The following is a 13,407-nucleotide window of genomic DNA, read 5'->3' as shown; positions in this document are numbered from 1 at the left end:
TCTCCTACGTGTAATGACTTCAGTGGCAGTTTTGCGTACAGAACGCCTCCCAGATTGGGGCAAAGATTTGAAATGTATTCTGAACTTCACATTATGAAAGCATATCCTCTAATCATTGCATGTTGTTTATAGTCTACTGAGAAAATTTCTGATACTGTGAACATCCAATATGTAGAGTGCTTTCATGAATTCCATGGAGACATTATATGAATAACTTTTGCATTGACATGGGTATAAAAATGGGTTTCAGATGTCACTGTGTGCCAAATTACCAAAAAGAGCTTCTAAATCTTCATGTATAATTTCGAGTGTACAATCATTCTCAAATGAAAAAGACAGAATTTGTATATACATTGGCAATCTATGCATGTAAATTGGCAGTTAGCATGCATAAATCCCGAACGAAGTTTTTCTTTCAATTAGACCCTTGTTAAATCCATAGTAACTCCATTAACCTTGGTGGAATTACTTTGGATTTAAAATGCAGTTACAGAACTCGGTTTGGCTACAAGTTCATTTCCCTTTGAAACTATGGCCCAATGAGAACAGGGAGAAAAATCTTAAAATGGAGGTGACACCTGTTTTCCTAATGTGTGAGAATATATTTGATAATTCTTCCTTATTTTTTTTCTCTTTTTCTTTTTTTTTCCCCTAAATAGATTCATCCTGCATGGAAAAGCTTCTTTCTAAAGACTGGAAGGAGAAGATGGAAAAATTAAACACAAGTGATCTCCTTGGAGAAATCAAAGGTATCTCACTGGATAAAATTTTACATGTTTGCATATATTTTAAAAAATAGAGGATTTTTTTAAAGTTCAGAAAAAGTATTAGAAATAACAATCATAACCACAGCATGCTTTCCTCTTCCCAGTCAACTCCTCCTGTTTTTTAATGTTTATCTTTGAGATGATGGATGCACCTGCCAAATAAATAAATTAGAGTATGTCACAATCAGTTATAGGCAATATCAAGGATGTTATCACAAACACTAGGTTAGTTAAATTAGTTCATTGACATTAGCTATGTATCTCTGTGGCCAGAGGAAGAAACATTGTGAAAACATGGAGTTACTGGTACTTGGTACTGTTTCTTCCCAGTTGCATAAACTGTATGTAGAAACTGCTTTCAGATTATAAAAGGGGGGTAATTGTGTGAATACTGTTCTAACTCTTCGATTCAAAGTTGGGGGGAAAAAAATATTTGTTTATGTTCATGCAGAGAAAGACAGCTCTGGATGAAATTCAGGACCTACTGAAATCAGTGCATTTTATTGCCTATATAGACAGTGCTTTCCAGTATTTCCAAAATTTGTTGAACCAGTAATCTAGTAAAAGTGGAATCCTGTTGACAATTAAGTACTATGTAGAAAACTTGTTTTTCCCCACCCATCAATTCTTCCATGGATTTTCTTAGTGAGAAGAAATTCAGTGTTATTGATTAAGCAACAAATTAAAAAGGTGGTTCTTTATGCTGCGAGAAGGGGTCATAAGGCATGTTTGAGGAATACACAAGGTATCTACAATTTATTTCTCTTCATTGGTATAATTCTATTAAATTACAACTATGAATATGTGGACAAATAAAGAATCTACTAATAGATCTTTACTAGTGTAAAAAAAACCCAAACAAAACCAAAAGAAGAGAGATGCTATTTGATGAAAATTGATGCTTAGAGTTTTACATTTCTACCAGGGAAACTTAAGATAGTTCAAATTTTTTATCATACAAATAGATGAACAATTGGCCCTTTTTAATAAGTAAGTTATAGTTGGTTCCTTCAGCTGATTCAGGACCAAAATGTGTTGGATTTTTTTTGTAGAATTATGACAGTGCGTTTATATTAGGCAGGTAAGAAATCCTATAGTAATGTCAGTGGCAGAAATATAGTATGCAGTTTTACAGGAACATGTTAAAATTGACTGTAATAAATTCCAACAAAATTCTGTCTCGAAATCACATTCTATTTAAAGCCATATTGTCTCTTAATAGTGTGGAAAACATTGAATGCTAGTTTGTCCATTAATTGCACAATATAGCTACTTAGTCTTTAAATAGAAACTACTTGAATGCTATTAGTGAATCAAAATTAAAAGAGGTGGGAACTCTAACAATGCAGAATAATGTTCTTTATTCTTTTATATGGCACAAAAAGCTTTTTCATGAGCTCTCATTTATTAACAAAAAAAAAAAAAAGAGTTCGTTTTTCTGGATTTATGTTATTCCTCCTATTTTCTTAGTATATAAATTCACTGCAGAGTGAACGGGTAGAGTTATTGCTCCTAACCCTTTTCTCATCTACCTACAAAGCATTCTCACTCAGATTTGGAAGAATTTTCAACTCATTCAGCTTCCTTTTCTGGGGGTATAGCCTATTAGCTGTAGAAAAAGGATCACTTGATTAAGCTTATCAGACTTATGTGTCATTCAGTTAGTTTCCACAACTTATTTCCTGTGTCTCATCCCTAGAAACCTACCCCTCAGTGGTATGAATGTCTGCAGTGTTCCTCTCCACTACTAGTTGACTTCCAGCAAGACGCAATACTGAATCTTTGCTACTGCAACTGCATTTAACATTTTTTCATGAACAGGCAAAAATACAAAAAAGCATACACAAACAAGGAAGACAAATGATGGTTGCTGTTATGTCGCATTTTACAGTATTCAAACCTTTTGACAAAGACATTAGTGTCATTTCACAGAAGAAGAAAACAAGGTGCAGAGTTATATAGCAGGGGTAGTGGCAGGTCTGAAGTGGGACTCCTTTCCTTTGGGCTCCTTCAGGCTGCTTAGCTCCTAGCTGATAAAATCACTATCAACCTAATAGCCTGGTATTAACTCATATTAGCATTCGTGTGCCTTAAATCATCTCAGAAAGAAAAAAACCAAAGCCCCACCAATCTAGCCCCAGGCAGCATGAAAACCAGATTACAAAAAGGAAATAAAGCAAAGTAGGGGAACCAGAGAGAATTTTAATCTGCCAAAGAAGCATACTTGAAAAAAAATCTTTTCAGTGTTCTAGGTGGTAGATTTCCGAATCACAAAGTTCATTTTCATAGTGCTGAATGAATTTCCAGTTAGGTAACTGGCACGGCATGCTGAGGTCTGAAAGAACTACTTTTAAAAATGTGTCGTCTTTGGGAGGTCAAATATATTTTTCCTTAATTTCCATCAGATTCTAAATCAATTTATTTAACTGGTTGATATTTTTGGCATTTTGCAGACTTTCTGCTCATATTACCGAGAGCCTAACTTAAAGACAGGAAGCGATGCAGTAAAAATAAATAAATGAGGTCATTAGGGGAAAAAAATCTTGATTATAAGGAAGTGAGGTGTGGTCCTGTGAGGAACTGCTCTTTGCACTGACTGTTACTGGGAGTTGTTTATTCTAGAGAGAAGGCGTTGTTCTTGCTAAGGATAACCTGAGCACATACTCCTCCTCTGGGTCTGTGCAACTACAACCCTCCCCCCTTCAGGGAAAGACTAGCATCTTGGTTGTGGGAAGGCAGTTCGCTAAGAATCAGTGCCAGAAAAAAGGATGAAAGCAGAAAAAAAAAATGTACCACTGACATAAACTGTTTCTATTCATGTTTGGGAAGCACATAGATGAGAAGAAAAGATAATTGGCTGAGAGAAACAAATAAAAATGGTATTTTCTTGCTTTACCTTCTATATTTAGAACACAATAGTGTTAATCAAGATATAATTATAAACTATATCTATTAATTCAAACAATAGAAGCCAATACAAAAGTAACAAACAGTGAATCATTTATTTTTTCTCTAAGTGGGATTGTTCCTGTTCACAATTACTCTTGCCTAGTGTGATTCATTTGTAAAACTGCTTTTTCTGAGTTTCTTTATTAGGATTTCAGTTATTGATAATGGTCCAGATTCTTCCTTGAATTCCAGCCAAACAAGCCATTGACTTCAGGGAGGTTGCATGAAACTCAGAGGAGCATTTGGCAGAATGCTTTGTAGCCAAATTCCAGTGGTTAAATAAGTCTGCTTGTTCATTTGATATGTTTATAAATGAAACACATAGGTCAAATTTTCAAAGGTCTATGAAGCAGTTGAGCTGAGTTAAATGACCTGCTCACCTGGAAAAAACCCCACAGCTGCCCATGCAAATCATTTGATTGTATGCTATTTGCCAGTGTGTACATGCAAATACGTTTATTTAAGGTACACAAGCAATTTGTTAGGCTTATGTCCGGCTTTTGCAGTGTTGGGTTTTTTTTTGTATAAAAATTAGGATCAGGAAATACTTTTCATTCTAATTTTTGTTATCATGTACTTGAAATAAACAAAGTGGTGCAGGACTCTTCTCTAAATTTCCAGATACTTGGGTGCGCAGAGTTCTGTCCTCACCCTCCCTCGCTGCATGTATTTCTGTTGCTTAGTTGTCTAGTTTTTCTTCAGCAGCCACAGCTAGGCAGAGTAGCATCATTTATCACTATACAGAGTCTGTTTTAAGTTTTCTGTTTCTGTTCCAAATATAAATCTCTGGAATAGCGTAGTCTTGCATGCATCAGGCAGTTGTCCTACTGAAATAGCCTGCAATGGTCTTTCTCAGCGTGCAGGGTCTTTGAAGATCAAATAAGAAAGGTCAGTCTTTAAGTAACTTAAGCAATGATGTTATCGAGAAAGGGTCAGAATTGGTCTAGCAGTCTTATAGAAGAGTGACTCCCAGGTCACCGGCTACTGTGTTGCAGGTTAGTTCTCTGGCTTCCATTGGTGGTGTTTACAACTGGGACTATCTATATTTATAGGCATTGTGACTTGAATGTCACATGCTGTCTTTGTACAGTATACTCTATTTTGGGAAGGATAGTGATTGATGTCCATAGCTTTATCCAATAGAGAAGGCTGTTCGCATTATGTTTCCTGTGCTTATTCCTTCCCCTTTTATATTTGCTGCTTTATTACAGAGAGCCTAAAACTCCTATTTCCTGTGACATATACACGTTTAATGACCTCAAAATCTGTAGATAGGTGGGAGGCAGCATGCCTGTTTCTTACGAAATGTTGAATTTAGTAAAGTGAAGCAACTTCACCCACTTGTGATATTGTCCTTGTAAGATGTCCCTGCTATTTAGAACACATGAGAGATGGAAAGAGGTGTTTTCTAGGAGCTTTTTTTGTGTGTGCATTAATGACTGGAAGAGAACAGTGAGGCACAACTGTTTGAATCTAGTAATTTAACACTATCCATTTCTGGAATAGTCTTGGAGAGAGTTCTGCATGAATGAATCCTTGAGAAAGTTATGGTTTCTGTGTTTTTTACAGTGAAATAATTTTTTTCTTAAAATATGCATGATTTACAAAACATTTTAAAATGATATTTTTGCTTCCATTTTATAAAATTTGTCTTCACAGATAAGCTTTCGGGTATTTCTTAGTGCACTATATCAAATGTGAAGACCAGTTTGAGGAAAATAAATCTGATGTTTTCCTGTAGCCCTGACCAACACCGTAGTCTATATTTGCAGTAATTATTTCTCAGTATAATTGCTGAAATTTCTTTCTCATGAATTCTAAGGGTATATAGCCGTCTGTCTTATAAATATGTATAAATAAATATATATAAGTCTTATATCACAGAGGCACTCAGAGGTTTTTAATTATGTCACTTTGTATGGCTATAGACATTTCAAAGCTCTCCTTTGTGCTCTCTGTTATAAACATATTTTATTTCTTTTGAAGTCTGTGTGATATACATACTAGCAATTAAAAACCCAGCTCAGGCTTTGAGACACAAGGTCTTCTTAATTAAAACTCAAACAAAAGCTACAAGCAAAAGCCCTGCTATATGATTAAGGTCTAAAGTGTTATGATACATTAGAATCATTGTTAAGTGCTAGGATTTAAAAAAATCAATACACAGGAAAAAGGATCAACTGGTTCCAATTAGTGAAACCAATGAAAGCATCCAGCAAAACATAAAAAACAACGCAACCCAGAACCCCTACACCCAAATCCTTAAGAAATTGGTCCTGATTAGAAATATACCACAGGCTATAAAGGTTTCTCATAATGTATTTATTACCATAATCCAATGAAGTGGTACGTTTAGCTTTATGTTGTAGCTCTCCAAATCAGAGGGATATTTTTGTTTTACCATTTCTCAAGTCATTAGCATTTTGTGTAATGTGTTACAAAAGCTACATTTCCAGGTCTAACCTGACCTTCTAAATTAAGTCGTGCCTTTTTGAATGACTGAGTATTTCAGAATCACTTTCAACAGTTAATATTTGCATACTCTTTGGTCTGATTTGCTTGAAAAAGTTAATGGATTTCAAAATAAAAATATTTTGATTAAACTTAACCATGCCCCATTGTATCTATTTGTTATGATTAAGATACTGATATAATTAGTTAGACTAATCACTTGTGTGAACTAGATTAAACTATATGGTCATATGTCATATTGATTTTTTTTATATATACTAAATACTTTTCTCCAGATTCTGGATTTAAATAGACAAACCCCAAACTGGACAGACAGAGGGTAGTTCTGTGGAAATGAATGGGACTGCTCACTGTACAGAGTGCTATTATTTAAATTATCTACATGTAAGTCTTGGCAGGATTAAAGCTGTACTTAGCGCAAAGAAAGATCAACATTTTTGTTGCTCTGATCTTTTGGTCAGAGGGTCATATTTCAGTGGCACCTATCACAATCATGCCTGCTTCTAATGTTAAAAGTTAATGACTATTACCGTTTCTAGTTCTTAAAAATCCACAACTATAAATTACATTGTAATCAACCTTTCACATAAATCACGTTTTCCATATTGTTGAATACATTTTAGAAATAATATCAACCAGGATGCATGCAGTATATTTCCAGGCACAGAATTAATTTGTTACTTAACTGCAATCACATATATCTATATATTTTTTTTACCTTACCAGTCTGTTTCTAAGCTTAACGATTCAGAGCTAAATATATGAACGCTGTACTACACGGAAATCAATGGGACAGCTCACTTATATGCTGTTTTCTGGTGAACTGTGTCCCAAATGGTGTACTAAGAAATAGTATCAGGTGTTCACGAGAAAAAGGAATAAGAAGGATAATGATGCTAATAACAAGGAACTTGAAACAGCAATACATTTATTGGGCACATTAGAAAAAACTGCCTTCTAAAATTTGATCCATTCTTCTTTTGTACCAATAGTGGCAATAAAATGTACAGTATTAAAATGTGTTTCTTTTCAAATGCCATTTGGTTTTTTAGCAGAACAGGGCTTGAATATAAATCAAAAATTACAAGTAGGTCTTCACTTTTTCTTCCAAAATATGCCATTTTCTTCTGTTAGTAAGTTGTTTCGATACTATATATATCTATTTTTAATTTTCACTATATCAGTAATTGTTTTCTTTAATAATACTGAATCTTTAACTGTAGTCGAAAGGCTTCTATGTTGAAGAAACTTACCCCTACTTGGACCTTAAGGCCTTCTCTTCTGACACTGGATGTCAGTGGCAAATTTCCTTTTAACTCAAATCCCAGCTTAGGCACCAGCAAAGTTGCTTACCTTTAACAAAATAAAACTTCTACTGACAACAAATGTACAACTTCATATGAAAAAGCAAGTGCATACGTAGGAGTTTGCACTGCAAAGAGTGGAAGCTCCATTTCTTGTGTTTCGCCATGCTTCGGTGCCTTTGGCTATTTGGTGCTGTATTCATATTAATTCTAACAAATTAATGAATGCAAGCATTTATCTAGAAAGATGCATATAGCCACAGTACTGAAAGGACTGAAATTTTGTGATCTATTTGGATTCTGCAGAAAGCTGTTTATCAGTCTTTTGTCACAGGAGTTTCATATTAAGCAAATGCTTGATTTAAGAGTCAGATATAAAGAACATGCTCTCCTGTAGTGTTCTGTCTCTATGGATACTGACCAGCCTGGGGAAGGGTGTAAGGAAAGGGCAAACATACAGTAAAATTTCCTCAATATATTTTTCCATTTTCCCACGAAATATGATTAATGGGCTTCTTGATTCAGAGGTGGTACATTCGGGTTTAATGGCCCTTGATAGAATTATCGTCTATGAACATGTCCAATCGCTTTTGAACCCTTTAATAGACAGCTGGAAAGCCTGTGGGGATAAGCTCAGCAGTTAACAATATGCTGCATATTTGAACCTAGTACCTTGTAGCTGTGCCCTAGATCTTGTATTATAAGGGATGTGGAACGGTTGTTCCCCGTTCATCTTCTCTGTTACGCTACATTCAGTTGTCTCTTCTCCCGGTTGAAAAGTGAAAATATATTTATTTATTCCTTATATGAAAGCTGTTCTGTACTTGGTCACTCTCCTCACCCTTCTCTGCAGTTAATTTAGAAATAAATCTTTTGCACACAATATCTGTATTCTGAACAGCATCAAACTTTGGCACCGATTAATGAGAACCTTTGTGGCAATCCTTTTTGCCTCAGTTGATTTTAAACTCCCTTTCTGAATAGGGAGTCTGTCTTGAAGTGGGGTCTTGATGTCTGGACGTTGTGTGTTAATGAGAACATCCCGATGCTATTAAAGATATCAGATATTTTTTTCTTAAGAGATATGTAAAAATAGCTTACTGGGAAATTTACGAACTCTGGACCCAGAGGTGGCTCAGAAATGTCATCTGTAAAACTTAAGGGACATCATAGCATTAGTACTAAGGAAAAATGAAGTACGAGTGCATTTGGGAAACTCACGTGCAACTGAGAATAGCAAGAGCATAATGTGCAACCTGACACAGCCACTGCCTCAAAAGCCTAAGCTCAATGAGGAACAGCAGAAGAAATACAAGAAGGGTTGTCCTTGCCCTCTCTAAACAAGATGACCCTTTGGAAGAGGTTAACTATGAGTATTTTTTTCAAGAGGTCTTGGTTTGTCTAACTGTGTCACCTCACTTCAGATCTGACCAATGACATCTGACAGTTTTCTGCCGAAGGGCAGATCTAGCCAAACTTGGCTCATTTTCCTTGTTTTCACCTCCTCCTGGCAACACTAAAGTGATTTCAGGCTAATCAGGATCCCCTTGCTCCAATCAGATCATTCACAATACTGCCCTCTTACTTGGTGAGTGAGTTGGTCTCAACTCACTGTCTCCCATCTAGCGCTTCCCCAAATATTTATTTTGGATTAAAGTAATAATTTCTCTCTTTTCCCCTCCCTCCAACTTTTTTTGGTTCTGGCATGATTTGCCAATAGGGACAATTTTCAAAAACAATAAAAAGATGAAGTCTCGTCAATTAATATGAATATACGAATTGTAAAGCAAATTAAGAGTTTTATATTGAAACAGTTCCCATAGGAAATTTATTTGAACAGAGGAAACAGAAGCAGAAATCTATTATGGACATAGCCTGCCCTGATTCCATGAGTTCATTGTAGATATTACCCTCTGTCAATAAAATTAGTAGATTTATACCCAGGCAGCTTGATCAGAAATGGTTCTTTGTCATTAGCTCTCAAACTAAAATCCTGTTGTTATATACATATTATTTCTTTCCCTTTTTTCTTTACATTACTGTTAGTTTGACTCACATGACCCACATATCCTAATGCTTACCTTGTTCTGTATCGATATGAATTAACAAAGTTTAATGTTAGTCACGTTGTCATAAACATTCTTTAAGAGTCATACAAGATTAAGCTGAGACCTGCTCAATAGCTGTTTAAAATTTGTTGCCCCGTAGACAGCAGTAATGAGAGGCTAACACACTCATGTTGGGAATGAATCCTCATGTCTATTAAGATTTGTTTGAATAGGTTTCCATCACAACAGGTGCACAATTATTTTATGAGTAAAATATTATCAGCCTTCTAAATTAGCCAGGGCAAAATGCAAGTTGTCTGATTAAATAATCAAACCCCATACTTAAAATGCACTTGATTTCCACAGGAATTTTAAGATGCTAAGTCCCAGTCTATCAGAGAAACTGTGATTGTTTGCAGCATGCAAGTAGCAGCTTGTAGAGTATCCTGTTTGGTATGTTTTACATAATTCATCCTACATTATACAAGACAAAACCGCTAAAAAAGCATATAATAATAGGTTTTACTTCTAGTCAAACAATTTTATTCTACCAATGAAGGTATTATACTGTGCATTAAAATCAGAAAAAAAGTGGGCCTCTAATGGAAAATAGTTTGAAAGTGTTCTGCATTCAATTAGGAGGCACATCAGTTTAGAAATACAAAACCCCATGTTGTTTTTTAAATAATTTAGTTTATGAAGGGGGAGGAAAAAAAGGAAAATCCTCTGCATCAGTGCAGCTTGCAGTGGGGAGATCACATATGTCACCAGTTATTGAATAGCTTGGTAAACACAGTGACTCAGAGACCCAAGAAAAGGGGAAAATCTGAAACAGTAGGTTCACCACGAATGGAAAACTTAGCAGTGCAGCTGTCAGACGCAGATTATATACAGGTAACTGTTTGTTTTCATATCTGAATCTGTTTGTCAATCAAGGAATGCCATGAATCAGGAGACGGGATCTCAAATACAAAACCACAAAGTCAGAGACAGCATCTGGAGGAGCTCCAAGCCACAAAAATTAGGGAAGAAGCACAGAGGGAACAAAAACTGTAAATGGATTCTGCCTCTATATACATTGAATTTAAATAATTGTGTTGATACATCAGTAATAATAATTGCTGATAAAAATTATAGTCCTTATTTTGGGCAGCAATATGTTTTACTAAATGTGAAATTAAATGCAATTTGTATTAATTAGGGATAATACGAAAGTATGTAAGCGGTTGACATTTCCGACATTTTTAAACATACTACTATATGTGAAGATACATCTTTTGCATTTGTTTTGACTTGGAAATGCTGTAGATTGATATATGCCCCATATGTGTTCTGTTGAAATAAGATTGCAGTTTTAACCCCCAAGATCAGAAAATTATTTACAATCAAGGTTCACCATACTTAGAAATTTAGTTATGGGATTTGATCATTGATGTAACTGTTCACTAGACAATTGTAGTTCTCTCTGGAAGCTGGAATACAGTCTTATTACAGATACTAAACTAAAATTTACTGTTAAAATGCAGGTGATGCACTCAAGTTGCAGGATTTCAAAAGCCAGCGTAGTGTATACAGACATTTTAGGTAGGTTTGTACAACTTAAGTTTTTCTAAATGTGAGAAAGCTTACAGAGACTTCAAATTTTGATTGGTAACATCAAAGGAATACAAACAGAGGTTTACTAAGGAAGGTAAAGAAAATGAAATGGGCATAACTGTTGTGTTGTTTATTTTTTTCAGATTCATTAAGAATCATAGGGTTCCTTCTAACTTGTAACTGAAAGAACTTCTTGTTACCTTTGCGTCTTTACTCTGGTGCCAGGATCCATTTGCCCGTGTATTGTTGAGATTCTGCAACAGTCACAGGATGACTGTGGATTTTCTTTTAGGGGCTGTAGTGAATAGAGGATTCCTGCTTCGGGATGTATCCATAAATTAATTAACCCTCTTCTCTATTTTGTTGTTGTTTTCTTCACCTCCCAAGGGTCTTGGAGTGTAATTTTGGGTCTCTCAGACTTCAGTCAGAGATAAGGGTGCCCACTACTTCTGAAATGTAAGGATTTTTCAAAAGAGAAATACTTTAGCCTATCAGGTTACGGTCTGCCACTTTTCAAGATAACAGTTAACAAGATAACAAAGGCACTTTGGGTCTCTCTGCATACTCTCAGATAACATATCCCACCATCAGGCAAATATGAACATTTGGTGCTAAGAACTGTCTGTGAGCAGGCCATAGTGAGAATTCTCCATCTGCTGACCCGGAAAACCCCTAGTAAGTCTCCACACAGAGCTAGAGTTTAGTTCATGTCATAGACAGGTAAATCTCTCACTTTGCCTCTTTCTGTTCCCTTCCATGTGTATAGTGCTAACAAACACTGAGAAAAACACTGTTCTAAATTATAATTACAACTATTGACAAGGGCTATGGTGATAATCAGCAAATCACCCGTGACAAAATATAGGTGTTAATATAGCACATCGGCTGAATTTACGAATTATCAAATTTACATTATGATAACTATGCCTGTGTAAGATGTTTGAATGCATTAAACATATAGAAATTAATATAAAGCTCAAATTTGGAAGTGAGGGAAAACTGAAGATTTATGTAATGAAAATGAACGTTGTTTAACTTGTTTTAATGAAATAGTCTTCACAAAGGAGAAAAGTGTTCCTTGCAATAGGTCCACTCCAACGCTTGGAGTGTGATCTGCAAAAGGAGAACACTGCTCTTCACTGATCAAAGTCAGATCCCGTGGACCAGCTGGCATCACCACTGCCAGAGCTCAGACTGTGGCTACTGTCTGAAACGGCAACATTTCTAGACTCAGTTTCTATGATGGTCCTTAACAGCCTCTGCGAGGTGTGTATTTTTTTTTTTAAACAAAACTAGCATGCTGTTTTTCATTGGAGTTCTGAAAGAGTTCGTTTTCTGTTGTTCCTGAACTCAAGATATATGATATTTGTTTAATGTTCTTGACTGACAGCTAGAAGATATGAAATGGTTAAATGATACTGTGAGAATTAGAAGGTTAGTTGGTAAATTAGGTAATGCTTTAGCCATGCACACCTATTCAGGCTTTTACAGTAGTGCTCTTTTTTGTCAGTGTTAGCTGTGTCATAGAAGGCGTAGAGTTGTGCAGTTGGTTAAGTAACTGAGAAAGTCTCTCCTTTTAAAGTATCTACATTGAATTAATACCTACAGCAATACTGAGTACTCCAGTTAGTAAAAATCTTTATTTTTTGCGTAGGGAAATAAAAGTGAATAAGTGTGTGTGTGTGAGTGTTGCCTTATAAATGTATTTTCTGTATTGTCTTTACATGTCAAATTAGTACTCGTTCATCCTCTTATCCCAGCTGGTCATCTTATATGGACTTTTGTCTGTATCTATTGAGTCCATGATATAACTGAAAGCTTACTGCAAGCTGCTGAGGCTCCCTAAATGCAGAACATTTAAGGTACACAAAAGGAGAAAAATGTCATCTTTGCTATTGCATATCAAGCCAATAATGGAAAAGCTCCAAGGAAGAATTCGAAAATTTCTAATTGAATGCAGTCCTTGCTACTTTGAAGTTACCAAAGTGCTGAGTTCTAGAAAGTGATATCTAAATACCCCGTGTCCTTCATCAGTTCTTTGACAGTATTTCCATTTATGACTGTGTTTCATACAGGGAAAATAAATCTTAATTAAGAAAGCATCAAATTCTGTGTCTGAAGGGCTAAAGCCGCTACCCATGAACCCAGAGAAAAAAATGGAAAGGAAATCTTTGGTGTAAAGATGAAAAAACATCCAAACTTCCATTTGACTCCAGCAGTAATCATAAATGGACACACAGGAACACTGAAGAACAGGGAAAGCCGATACTT

The 13,407-nt window shown here is 35.5% G+C and overlaps 1 protein-coding gene across 11 annotated transcripts in view; it reads left to right on the top strand.

Moving 5' to 3' along the window:
* Positions 1-13,407, top strand: part of SOX6 (SRY-box transcription factor 6) — a 378,055-nt gene that overhangs the window by 199,550 nt on the left and 165,098 nt on the right. For all 11 annotated transcript variants that reach the window (XM_054200766.1, XM_054200763.1, XM_054200768.1 and 8 more), the window contains one exon: positions 660-749. In XM_054200766.1, coding sequence (XP_054056741.1) covers positions 660-749 — 90 coding nt within the window. The remainder of the gene's footprint in view (positions 1-659; positions 750-13,407) is intronic.

The sequence above is a fragment of the Rissa tridactyla genome, chromosome 4 (genome assembly GCF_028500815.1).
Source record: "Rissa tridactyla isolate bRisTri1 chromosome 4, bRisTri1.patW.cur.20221130, whole genome shotgun sequence".
In the NCBI taxonomy this organism is placed as follows: Eukaryota; Metazoa; Chordata; class Aves; order Charadriiformes; family Laridae; genus Rissa; species Rissa tridactyla.
This window is presented reverse-complemented; position numbering and strand designations above follow the sequence as displayed.